At 35.9% G+C, this 14,128-nt stretch overlaps 1 protein-coding gene across 1 annotated transcript in view; it reads right to left on the bottom strand.

The window, feature by feature from the left end:
* The window catches only part of LOC138941293 (protein cortex), a 35,716-nt gene extending 21,843 nt beyond the window's left edge, over positions 1-13,873 (bottom strand). Inside the window, exons 1-8 of the mRNA XM_070310850.1 lie at positions 13,715-13,873; positions 5,917-6,177; positions 5,767-5,839; positions 5,257-5,415; positions 5,024-5,173; positions 4,500-4,662; positions 3,289-3,496; positions 2,404-2,725 (exon numbers count right to left, since the gene is read on the bottom strand). Coding sequence (XP_070166951.1) covers positions 2,404-2,725; positions 3,289-3,496; positions 4,500-4,662; positions 5,024-5,173; positions 5,257-5,415; positions 5,767-5,839; positions 5,917-6,051 — 1,210 coding nt within the window. The 5' untranslated portion in view covers positions 6,052-6,177; positions 13,715-13,873. The remainder of the gene's footprint in view (positions 1-2,403; positions 2,726-3,288; positions 3,497-4,499; positions 4,663-5,023; positions 5,174-5,256; positions 5,416-5,766; positions 5,840-5,916; positions 6,178-13,714) is intronic.
* Positions 13,874-14,128: the final 255 nt, after the last annotated feature.

Below are 14,128 nucleotides of genomic sequence, written 5' to 3'. Positions count from 1 at the left end.
ATAAAGTACAAATAAATTTATATATAAAAAATATATTATATTAATTATATAAGAATCAATTTTTTTATTATATAATTTGATTCTCTTTTAATAATGCATCAGGAATGAAGAAATTGTACAATTATACTCCCTCTCTTATAATACAGAAAACATAATTTATCTTAATTATATAATTAAATTAATTATATACTATATTTTATATATAATATATAGTTTTATTATAATTAAATTAATTTATATATTATATTTTATAGAGTATATATGGTATACAGTTTGCAATATAAATTACTTAATAGATATAAACATTTAAAAGAAGATAGTAAAATAAAAATATGAAGCTTTTTATGTTTAAATGATATTAAACAGAGTATTTCATAAAATCGAAAAGACCGCTAATGCAACAGAATATTGTCAAGATATAATCATACATCGTACTAGTAATGATTTTTTTGTGCAACACCTTCTTCACAATATCATTTATACAAAAACTGAATATTTTATTATACTCTTATAATCTTCTTTTATTTTTTCTTATATCTGTTAATTAAAATTATATTGCAAGCTCTATACTCTATATAATTGTACTATATTATATAATTAAAGTAAACACTACAAATATGAAACGGCTCTCTTGTGAAAAACACCATTTAAATTACCCGGGCAATTAAGAGGCAAACACGAACAAAAATTAAAATAAATATATTAATCTTGTTTATAATGTCGTTTATACATGAAAAACCTCATATTTCTATTTTGCCATCTTTTTTCATATTTTTATATTTGTTAATTAACATTATATTTTAAATTGTATATTGTAATATAATCGTATTATGTATATATATATATATATATATATGTATATAATTGATATAATAAATTAAAATAAATAAATATAAATTGTAATAGAACATATATTAAAAGATATTATTATTACAATATGAATATATATATATATATATATATATATATATATATATATATATATATATATATATACAGAGATATTAATTGTAATGGAATATATAGTTTGCAATATAACACCTTGTTTATCATATCATTTATACATGAAAGGCTTCATATTTTTATTTTACAATCTTCTTTCATATTTTTATATCTGTAAAAGTAATATTATATTATATGTAATTTACTGCATGTAATATATTCTAATATAACTGCATCATTGCCCGACTTGCAAAATTCGAAAGATTGACCAGAGAAAACCAGACGGTTACATTCTAGCTCAGATTCTTTTTTTTTTTTCCTCCCATACCGATAGCAACTTAAATTCTCGGCGCAGGAGCTTTACCGATCTACGAGATAAGTTAATTATTTACGAGTGTTGCTAAATCGAACGCTAAATCAATCTAAATGAATTTTAGCGCCATTAATTTTAACGAACTGGGAAATTATTCACGCTGTATGTTGCGTTAATTGTAACAGGAATGGTCACTTATTCGAGGACATCTTTTTTTATACTTGATCTTTGATACTCGTTCGTAATTTTATGCGAACTTATCTGATCTTAAGGTATTGGATAAATTTTTATTTATGTATAATACCGCTGATATCGTAAATTATAAAGATAATATTTTTCGCACAAATCACATTATCTGGTAATATGAGAGTTAAACATTTGAAAAGTTTAATCAATGCGTGGAGTAAAACACGCCACCTTTCATTATACTCTTTAAAATGTGATGTTTGGAGTTACGAGATACTGGCATTTTTTTTTCTTCATATATGTATCTAACACATAAGACAAACGGATAACTTCTACGCAAAAAAATTGTAAAACAATTCAATTTAATGCTAATATCTCACGAATCTTAAAGCTTATTACTCTATTATATAAGACAAACATATAATTATCGAATTGGATTGTGGACGAGAACTCCTTGCCTCCGTTGTGTCGAGTTATAAAGAGGTAATTGTCGTTCGTACTGAAATTTCTCGTCGCCAAAAAATTTCCATGTCGAAAAGACATCGTTACCGTATGTTACTGTAACAAATATCCAACTTGAATACAAATGTCGAGCGATTTGAGAAATATTTCAACCGATAACATTAGACAGATTGTTTCATGTTTTTATTTTTAATTAAAAGAAAGTATCGAGTGTTAAAAACATTATTCGATTTTTTAATCAGATCCCGTAACTTGTAAATAAAATATTGATTGTTACCTTTTTAATAACGGAAAATATAATTTAAATTTTTTTTTTTTTTTTTTTTTTTTTATAAAATTTATTCCCGATTTTATTCTCTCAAAATGTTAAGAACGAACACTTTTTGAAAACTTAAAAAAAAAAAATCTGCAATTTATTGAAACGCGCTATAACCATCTCGCGGAGTCTTTTGTATTTAAATTACTCTTAAAAAGAGATAAAGAAATAAAGGTTTACATACTCAGCTCTTCGTGCGTGGCGTTGAATTTCAAAAAGGATATATGCGCCTCTTTACTCGCTAGTGGCAGTGCATCGACGATTCGATCGAAATTAGCGAGCACCGGAACTATCGTGTATCGTTTGTCCCCTACCCTATAGGTCCAATGTACGACCAACTCGCCGCTTAACTTGTTCCAAGCAAAGTTTTCCACGCGAAGTCCGTGGGATTTGACGCATACATTGGCTGTCATTACCTTCTTGTTGATGTCCCATAACGACAACGATCCGTCATGGCCGTCGCCTATGCAAAGCATGTTAGATACCTGCGGATGCCAGGCGATCGCCTATCAAGAGAGAGTACAGAATATTTTATACTCTCACAAAATCATAAATAATGTCAATCTCTCTATGATTGCAAACAAGAGAGAGAGAGAGAGAGAGAGAGAGAGAGAGAGATTGATTGTCGCACAAATCGAGCTTCTCCGAATCCCCGTATTTCACGAATCGTTATTCGAAAAATCATTGTCCTGAATCAATGAATTATAATCGCTCAATTCTCGTTTATTATACTGAATAATAATAAATTGGCGTGAGGTAAAATTTCCGCCAAGATATTTGTAATGCCATTTATCGTAATATACTAAGAGAGTGTTGTGAATGAAAGATTGATTCTTCATCATGCAAAATATACAGGGCATATCTATATGGATAGAGGGTATAGATCGATACTACTACTATTCTTTATTAAAAAAATAAATTTTTTTTTAAGCAAAATTTTTGAAAATATATCGTTTTAATAAATCGTAGAATTACCAACATTTTTACACGAAGAACCAAGAAATAGCAAACGCGTTGTATTGGCATATTAAGAAATGCAATATCTTGAAAACAATTTATCGCGACCTACCTTTATGTTTTTGGGAAATTTGATGTGGTAACAAGGGATTAAATCTGGCCAGATAAACACTCCAACGGTTTTGTCCTGCGCGGTCGAGACAAGGTATTTGAAATTTGGCGAAAAATTTAAGGTCGAGATGCGAGCCATGTGTCTCATGTTGGTACTAATCAACTTGCCCGTATCGGATGCGTATACTGATATCGAGCCTAGACATCCACTGCAGGGAAGGGGGATAATGTTATTATTCTTCATTTATTACTTTCCATTATTTATAATTATAATTATTCTTTATTTTAACGTAGTCTTTCTCGGTTATCTATATACTCAGGTTGTGCAGTCAAATTCGTTATTTTAATTAATTGATGTAATCAATACTTTTGACGACGAATATTAATACAATAATTATAAAGTAGTTTAGCGATAAAAGAGATAGAATACGGAAAGCGAAAGGCCAAAGTTTGATTCGGAATTCCATTATTTAATACATTTAATACATTTTCAAGTATTGGTAAGAGCATTACTCCGTACTCTCTTAAATCGAATCAGTGTGTTATCATTGAGGAAAACAGTGAATAGTTACTAATGGTCTCGCAATTAATTGTAAGTATACAGTATAAGTATATACTATATAGCGATGCAAATCAGTGGAAGAATCAATTAGTGGCTATTTCAACGAGTGTTATGTTAAAAAAAAAAATCATCTTATATTATAACATTTTATATGAGATAAATTTATAACAATATATATATATATATTTTTTTCTTGTTAAAGAAATATCTGAATTTTTGACCAAGAATCTTGTTCGTTTTTTATGGGTTTATCACATTTTGAGAGTAAAAGAAAAAGTATAATATTTATACGTATAATTTCAAATTTAAATATTAATTATACGCGTTTCATTTCACACACACATATACCATATATGGTAAATGTATATGTGAAGGTTTCCCCCAAAAATAACAATTCAAAATAGATAGAGAAAGCTTTAAAAGCTACTTACATCTTGCAAATATGTATACCATTATAATTGATTTTTCAGTAAAATTTTACTGCTATAATCAATAAGACATATACACGAGACAGGGGAGTAAAATGTGAGTGTTTTCAATGGAAAATCAGTAAAATGTTCACTGATCTCTGATGAAAAGTTGTTTGCTCGCTGCTTTGAATCAATGATGTTTTCATTGATTTATTTTAAGAGAATAAAGTCGATATTTACGTAACGATGTGACGATCGCCAAAAGACCAGCAGATGCAACGGATACCGCAGTAGTTATGAGTCGTCGCTAATAAACATTTACAAGAGGTGTTCCACATGGATTTTTTTCTCTCTAAATTGTACAATATGATCTTGAAACTTGTACATACCGCCAGCTTACTACCTAAACTGACATACGACTCGCGTTACTAAATATTAATATTAAAATAGAAGATGCATCGTATAACTATTTTTCGTTTATCTTTAGACATTAATAACAAAATAAGAGAATTTTCTACCTTACAATTTTTTGAATTTTCATTAATGTTTGCTAAAACGACAGAAGAGAATCATACAAATTCTTTGTAAAAAACATCAAAAGCATTATCTTTAAAGATATACATATAACTCTTTTATAAAGACTATGTACTTGTGTAAAAGAAAATATATACGAGACATCGTTTATATCTTTCGCTCGTCGAATTATTCGAGACTACGAATACTGACGCGAAGAGAATTTTTCACCATATATTTTATATACTCACCGTCGTTGCTCCATTTAATGACTCTGGGACGATCCTTATCCTGCCACGTTGCCAACATCGTACCGTTATCATCGCATACCTTGATGCAATTTCGACTGCCGACGCCGATCATGTCATTGCAGCTCCAATCGACCAGATTGATATTGTCACCTTCGATTATTAAAAGAAGAAGACTGTTGTATTAATAGTAAATTACGTTTTAACTGATTCGAATCGATACCGCGATGTCGTACCTTCCGTAGAATCCAATATGCTCAATATTTTATCTATGCTTTCTATCAAGGTTTTTTTGCGCGGCGTGCACTTCCAATTTCCCACCATCTTGGATCGTCGCGGATTCTGAGACTGCGTCGTTGAATTGTTATAGTGTAGAATCTTGGTTTGATTTAAACCTAAACAAGCACATCCAAATAAACATCTTAATTCACGTTTAAAACGGAAAATGAAGAATGTTTTTTTCTACATGCATAAAACTTTGAAAAATTCCAAACAAGGATAACTTTTTTTTTTTTTTTATAACTAGATCTTTTTCATCCAGAAAACAAAATAATAAATTATTGCGATCATATTCTCTCTCTCTCTCTCTCTCTCTCTCTCTCTCTCTCTCTCTCTCTCTCTCTCTTTCTCTCCCACTCTCTTTTTCTCTCCCTCTCTATCTATATATCCATCTATCTATCTCTATGCATATTCTATATATATCTTATATACATATATATATGTATTTATTATAATTTAAAGATTACCCGGTATGACAGCTTGTTCTGTCATCATGGCGTGGCAAGCTTCGCGTTGATGCGTAACATGCAGCAAATCAAGCTGGAAAGAATCAAAATTATTGTAATAACGGATAACATATTTTTTTTTAAACAGATGACACTCAGAGTTTCTCGTACCTGTTTATGAACGTCTATCGTAACGCTGCCCTCCCTGTCCTCGGATTCTTTTCTTAACAAACAGTGGGCCGCTTCGAAACTGTAACCACGACGGCAAGGTATAAATCTGTCCCCCGAATAGGTTTCTCTCAGCATGGACGGACGCGTCCTGACTTCCGCATCATTCAAAGATTCCGAAAAGTTTTGTCTGCTATGTTCCTCAGGATTCTCCGCGAGAGCCGCTTGAAGGGTAGACGCCAGAAACCATTTCCGTGGAATATTCTGAGTATATAAAATTTACGAACACGTTATAAATACACGATATATGTATATCGTATCAATTTCTCTTTAAATTCGAGACGCGAAAAATGAGAGAGCGTGAATATAATTTTTCTAATTATGATAAATCGAAAAGATTTTTATGAACAAATTAAGCAACGACAGGGATTTCATAGAGCGAGAGTGAAAAAAAGTCAATGGCCCAAAATAATCTATAGATTTTCCTGGATTTATTTCTACTTATTTCTAAAAATAAGGATTGTAGAAGAGTCATTTTTATTTCGATCGATCGCGTATCGTTAAAAATCTGACGTGATATTGCGGCTAATCAACAGTTTCATTGCTACGATGAATGAGCGAAACGCACGGTGGGGCTCGAACCGGTCAGCGAAACGCGACGTATGTGATGCGAAAATGCCGTCGCGTCGCCGCCGCCGTCGCCGTTCATGGGCTATACCACTTGCGGCAAAACTCTACAGGGAATACTCCTCGAAAGAGGTACAGCGACTTTAGTTGTCCTATCTAAATAACGCTTTCCTCAACGATGTTATTATATGTGTTTACGACTCAACTTACTTCCTATTCAGGAAGTCTATCTGCTTTTCATTTTAAATAAAACAGATTTTAGTATATGTATATATATATTCTAATCATTCCAAATGTTTATGTATATATTTTTTCAAGTATGTATAGTATATATATATATATATATATATATATTGATATATATACATTGTGACATATACTTATTAAATTATCATATTATTATCACATTATTTTTAAATAAAAATATAATGTGTGTGTGTGTGTATGTGTAATATGTATATACACATACAGACTATATTTATTATATACTATATATCTATTTACTATATACCTACTATATTTTATATATATATATATATATATATATATATATATAATATTCTTATTTAATTAATAACATATATGCATTAGATATAGTATATTTTGTATATATTATACATACAAACATATATATTTTTTGAACGAGATTAAATAAGAGAAATCAATCGTCGAAATCGACAACCGCGAGAAATTTGATCGTGTCCCGGATTCGACAAAGTTTCCTGCCTCACGCTCGGCTCGCGAATCGCAGATACAGCAGTTTTCGCGATGCGTCTTCTGCGACGCAGACGGTTGCGCTCTATTACAGGAAGGAGAAAGGATCCCGACACACACCCCAGACATAAAATCCAAAATTTTCTACGTCCGTGCGGCCATGCGGAGGGTGCTGCTGGATAATTTCTGCTAGCGGCATTATGCACGAAGGGGTAATACTTTATACGACCATTGTACCCCCTGCGAACATCTGGCTGTCCGGGTTAGTGATGGATGGGACAAGTTACCGAACCTGATTCCCGTAGCTGGACCAATCTCACGTACACTCGAAAAATGCTCTCATACGTTCGCGCATGTTGCGTTTGTGCGTGCGTGCGTGCTTTGTATATGTACGCTCTCTCGCGTGTCTTATAAAATTTTAATTTATAAGATTAAACGAGCTTATGAGGTATCGCACACCTGCACTGTCGCACAGCGTGAAATTTGACTAGTCTAGAGGAACGGAAAAGATATTTTATCCGCTCGTACACGAAAACATACAAGTAATTAATATTTTATTTTATGTAATTAACGTAATGATATATTTTATATTATAATTTAGAATTGTTTATTATAGTTTCTATGATAAAATTTCTTAAAAAAAGATAAAAATCGTTGATATAAATATAATATAAATAAATATATTCTCTTTATATATTTTATCAAATATATATAAATAAAAGATTTGAGCAATTCTCGCTCTGACGCGCTTTTATCTACTCGGTTTCGATTTCTTTATACACGTGCGAAAATTTAAAATGCGGAGCATTCAGGTATGATGTTTTTTCTTCTGAATATTTCGAGGATAGAGAGACGGAAGGGACGATTTTGTGATTTGATATCGAGGCAACGTGGATGAAGACGCAAGCGAGCGAGATGCGACGAGACAACGATCTAAATCGCTCTCGGACGGGACCTCGGACTCGGAGTCTCGGACCTAAACCCAAGCGACTCGTAAGCGTGACGATCCCCCTTCCACTTTCGACACCCGTTACGAGACAAGGTATTAGATCGTGCGTTAGACACGCGATTGGCTCCCGTCGGACGCCAAGAGGTTGGGCCAGGTGGACCATCAGGGGGTACATGATGCTATTGGCAGCGCGAAAAGCCGCGGAGGAAGGGGACAAACGAGTTAGCGAATCCACAGCTTCGCTATAAACGAATTATTACGCCTATTTATTTATCAGTTCCCTTGTTTACGAACTTGCTTCGTGTATTAACACTGTCGATTAATTATTAATTAAGTTTCGATCTGATTCCGAGGGAAATATATCGATGAGGTTATTACGACATCGCGGTTTAATCGATTCAAATGTCAAGATTTCAAGCGATTTTTGTCAGGAGAGAAAACTATTTATATTTTTATCAGAATCACTAATGAAAAATTCACTCTGAATTCACAATCATTGAATTCATCAGTGGAAGGCGATTCGCTAGATGGCTAGACGTAGGATCTTCTACGCATCAACTTTATTTATTTAATTATTTTAACATTAATTACATGAAAAAAGGAGAGAAAATCTCTTCTTTAACTATTTTGTACTTCAATTATTTTATATCACTAAAAATTCCACATTATTATATTATGAAAAACAATTGATTTTTATATATTATTGTTTCAAGATTTTTTTCATATAAATATGTTTTCTGGAAATCTTTCGAGAGATTCTACTCTCGTCCGGACTAATCTGTATTTGAATGAAATAATCTTAAAAGAGAAGAAGAGGAGAAGGAGAGAAGATGTGTAAAAACAATCGGATAAAAAATGTGCTCTTATTCTTACAAATTGACATCTCGCGCTACGCACATATATATGTCACGCGCCGAAAGATGCAATTTTCCCGAATATGTTGATCTTGAGGGCGCGAAATGCGTGCGATCAGGTGGAGAAGATGCGTCTCTTGGGGCGCAGGACGTGGAATGCGCGACGTAGGACGGTAGGACATAGGTCGCCGCAGGAGAGGGGAGTCCTCGCGGAGAGCATAGCGCGTATCCTTCCTTCGCAGCAGCAACAGCAACAGCAACAGCAGCAGCAGCAGCAGCGGCGGCGAAGCGACCGAACTGGTCCTGAAACGCGGCGCGGGGGGCTCGAGAGGGTCCCCCGGGGCCGTGGCGTGGCGGGCCCCGTTTCTGGGCCCGCTGTCTGCAGCCCTCAGTCGCTCGCTGGTACTTGGACGAGTAAGTGTATCGAGGTTATCCTAGGACAGGGTTCGCCGCGATTCCGCTCGTCGCTCTTTGCTTTTTTTTTTTTCTTTCTCTTTCCCCCCGGGAGGGAGACTATAATACGCGTTCGCGAATCGAGTATGCTGTATATTCTCGTGCCAGTGATTAGCGGAGAGAATAGTCGAGATAGTTGTCAAGGATTCAATGATCATCATAGATAATAATCATCCAAGATACTCGAACTGTCACTCGTAGTGGTTGAAAAGATACGGAAGGAGAAAAATCCGAGATAAGAGTTTCCTCTCTCCTTATTTACGGATCGTGAGGCAGCAAAATCGATATGATAATTCGATTATAGCTATTCGATCCTTGCACCTTCGAATCCTGATTCTTGCGTTTCAATTCCTGATCAATGATTACTTTGAATAATCATAAACTGACGAATATTGAATATTATAACATTGACAATGATATAAGGATGTTTATCGGCGAAAATCGTGTCGATTAATCAGTGGAACTCTATCTGAATTTTTATTACTTATGTCACACATTCTTGAGATAATCAAGTTATCGACATTGAAGACGACAATTCGATAAATAAGTAATGAAGAGGGATACCCCCCTCCTTCTTTTCTCGAAAAGATACAAAGCTAGCCAATCGTATTCGTCGCAAAAGGAATACGCTTTACGTGAGAGAATATCTCGCTCATGCGTATAAAATAGAGGCGCGCGTTGAAAAAAGAAAAAGAAGAAAAGAACGCGATTTTATTATAATATTTTATGGACATTTATATATCTCGAATAATACGTTGAAAATCGATATGACGTACGCTCTTGGCAAGAATACGTCTTGGTGAAGAATACGGCTCGGCGCCTATGGTAACCGCGATGAGGCGTGGTTCGTACATCGCGTATTCGCGATCATAATCCATCGAAGATCGCACGGAAAACGATCCGGTGGATCGTCACCGTCGCCTAGCGATCCATTACGGTTTCGCGATCTACCACGTACATAGTGCGTTCGGATTCGTGCGTGTTGAGAGCTGGATTACGCCGGGAGAGTTTTACTCGAGGAAGTGGGAGTCGGCTGTAATCGCCGCGCCGGTCGGAATCGATCGAGCGGAAAGGCAAAAAATCATTCCGGCAAACGAGGATCCCGGAGGCCTCGGCGTCGTTACAAGGATCAAGGATCAATGATCTCCGTGCAATAATTTTTCGAATTCTTGCGGAAGATACAGTTAGGTCTTTTAACATTTGCCATCCCCCCCCTCTCTCTCTCTCTCTCTCCTCCCCTCCCTCCCTCTCTTTCTCTTTCTCTCTCTTCTCTCTGTCTTTTTTTAGATATCGCGCAAAATTGATTGTAAACTGAGTAATATGCGGTGAAATAAGATTTTATGAATGCAATTGCATAAAAATCATTGCACCGCTTTCAAAGGAATTGAAATTCTCGTGATAACCCATGATTTTAATCGCCGCAACGAAAAGAGTTACGTTTCACCGAAACGCGCCAGGTAAGAATTATTTTCTAGGAATTTTCATCGTACGAATCTATCTTTTTACAATGAAAATAAAGCAACGGGGCGTGCAAATATTGTAGTACGATCGCTTATAGTAGAGAGAAGAGAGGAGAGGCCGTTAAAAAAAAAAGAAGGAGGATTTGCCAACTTCCTGCGAGTTTAGAACGTGAGAGAAAGGCCACTTCGCAAGCATCTCGTATGCTCCGATCGATAAACAGACCTTTCCTCGGCCGCGAGCGAGCATAAGATCGTGTCATGCAAACGTATCAAATTTTTGGACGTCCAATCTCCATGTTTTTCTCGTACAATCGCAAAAAGAGACTGAAAGCATCATCCGATCCACGCATCATTCATCCGGCCAAGCGGAAGGAAGGAAGGCATCTCGACGCGAGGAGAATAGTTTCATATGAATTCAGGCGTATTAGAGGGAATTTAAAGAGTCTGCTCAGAGAGAATTTAGGAGCGATAGATTCAGATGAAGGCGCGAGCAGCGGACAATCCGACCTTTACGAGCGGCAAGTGAAAGAATAATAAAAAACATACGACGTCGTGCCTCCGGAAGTACGCAAATCTCCCTAGAGACTTCGACGCGCGCACGGGAACATCGCTGGTAAGTCAATGCATTGCGATTTGTATGAAAATCTATTCGACCTCTCGATCAATTCTTGAGAAGCTTGGAGAAATCATCAGATCAGGACGATTATCGAAACGATGAAAAAACATTTATCGTACGTAGATGCGTAGATGAATTTTTCTCGTATAAGTCGCAAAAGATGATAATAATAAAGAGGTCTTTTAAACAATCGATATTTTCAAATTAAATGCGCTTTGAAATGACGTTTTAATTTAAGAATCCGTCTAACGATGATTTTTGCGTTTATTTTCTCTCTTAAAGTCTTATCTCTGTGGATAATTTCCAGATGGAGTAAAAAATTCTTAAACCATTGTTGCTGATCAATCACGATTAATCTTTCTATAACAATTGAAAGAATAGAGATATTTTTCTCGCCGGACGGCTGTAAATTACAAAAACAAAAACTTTGTAATGTCTATTTACAACAATAATTTGATATAAACTCGATAAATATTATAATATATGCATTAAAAGTACAAAACAAGAAACTGAAAATAATGAATAAGAACAGCTAAAATAAAGAATTTAAATTGCTTGACAAATTTAGGGGTCCAATAATCTTTTCTCTAGCAAAAAACTTTGATCTCGAATACACACACACACACACACACACACACACACACACACACAGAGAATCGATTTCAGACATCTCCGATTCATCGCACAGCCGATGATATGTGACGTACAGTCATTACAACGGCGCGGTCGATAAATTTTGATTCTTTTCTAGAATACGAATCTGTCGACGAAGGCGCTTTTAATTCTGCAGGATAATTAATTTGGTAGCGCAACATTATTGCCGGAAATACAGTTCCATCTTCATGGATATTAACGCATCTTCGTAATTTCCGTCGCGAATATAGATATATGCGAAATGAGAATTGAAACGCTTTGTCATGTTGCGAGTATTTAAAAAATTTTAGAGACGATTCGTAATTTACGACTAAAATAACATCGCATTTGGAATTTTATGTGCTACATATATTTTATACATGTACATATATATTGTATTTTTTTTTTCTTCCATATGTATTCTCTCTCTCTCTCTTTCTCTTTCTCTCTATTTCATGACACAAACAATAATAAATCAATATATTTTATAAAATTATATAGTAATAAATTAATTATATAATAAATGATTATATATATAAAATAAAATATTACAAAATCTTGTCCAGCGAATTGTAAACTTATCTGTCATAAAACTGACTCGCGTTTTGATGTTGACATCAACGAGAGTGGCCGGAAAGTAGAATGAGAGAAAAATCTCGCGCCGGGCTACATAATGCGCAATATATTTATAACGGGACAAAAAGAGACATTCCATCTGCTTATACGTAATAAGAATATATTCTGCGCTACTTCGATCGAATTTATATTAATCATATTCTCGCGAGGAATTTTCTCCGCCGCTCTAGCGAGCTCGTTATCGCGGCTGTAACATGGCAAAACGCAGCAACGCCAAACTTGCCCGGTTATGGAGTTAACTGTATAGCAATAACTTTCTGCGGCGACTTGGTCGCTTCTCTCTGCCGACGACCTAACGAGTCGCGCGTCGCAGGCAACAACCTACGCGAGGTCTACAGACGGTTTCACAACTCTTTCTCCACCTACTCGCGCTCCTCCTCCTCGCCGATTATAGCGGCGCGTCTCGATTGGAGTAGCTCGGCGCGAAGGCACGCGGCGAGAGCCCCGCGGATCCCCCCCGTCACAGGGATGACCCGACCGAGGACCGAGGGCCGAGGGCCGAGGGCCGAGGGTCCGCGGAACCGTGCTAGAAGCTAGAAGCCGAGCCGCTTCGATGGGCCCGACTAATCTCAAATACCGCAATTCTAGAGCGTAGCTTTAACCGCTTAACTGCGCAGTAACTTTGCGCGCTTTCTACGCGCTGATAACGTATTCCCAAGTCGCTGTCACTTTTCGCTTTCCGAGAGCACCGAACCCGTTTCAGCGGTCCGACTTCGATAACGAGTCGCGCGAATCAAAGAAAATGCCCGAATTTTTATGTAGTTTTTATCCTTCTTTTAAAGACACTACATAGCAATTATATACGATAATCGTGAAATTAATATGTAGGATCACAGACGCTATGACTATATTTACACACCCAATCGGAACTTGTCAAGCATGTGATATTGTATCTTGTTCCGAGTTTCGTTACGAGTTATGGATCGTGTCTAGAGCAGGTTTGAGATTGATTCTCTCGAAAGATTTCACGCCGCGATACGTCGTCTATGAGATGCGTTTCGTCGTTGTAGATGTAGATTGTAGGGGGTCGCCGAAAATTCCCGATGACTCGAAGGGCTCACGGACGACGCGAACGACGCGAACGACGCGAACGACGCGAACGACGCCCTGCCCCAACGATGATCGATCTGTTTGTTATACCAAGTGCACAGTTATGCGCGCATGCGGCGATAGCGTTCCTCTCGCGTCTTTGTCACAAGCGGTTATAGTATATCTCTTTCGTCGTAAAATCTACCGATTTATATTGCGTAACCTACGCTCGTGTAATTCCTCA

This window comes from Polyergus mexicanus, unplaced genomic scaffold (genome assembly GCF_030449975.1).
Source record: "Polyergus mexicanus isolate NDT 795.1 unplaced genomic scaffold, iyPolMexi1.0 SCAF_18, whole genome shotgun sequence".
Taxonomy (NCBI): domain Eukaryota; kingdom Metazoa; phylum Arthropoda; class Insecta; order Hymenoptera; family Formicidae; genus Polyergus; species Polyergus mexicanus.
Note: the sequence above shows the minus strand (reverse complement) of the source record. Positions and strands in the feature narration are given on the sequence as shown.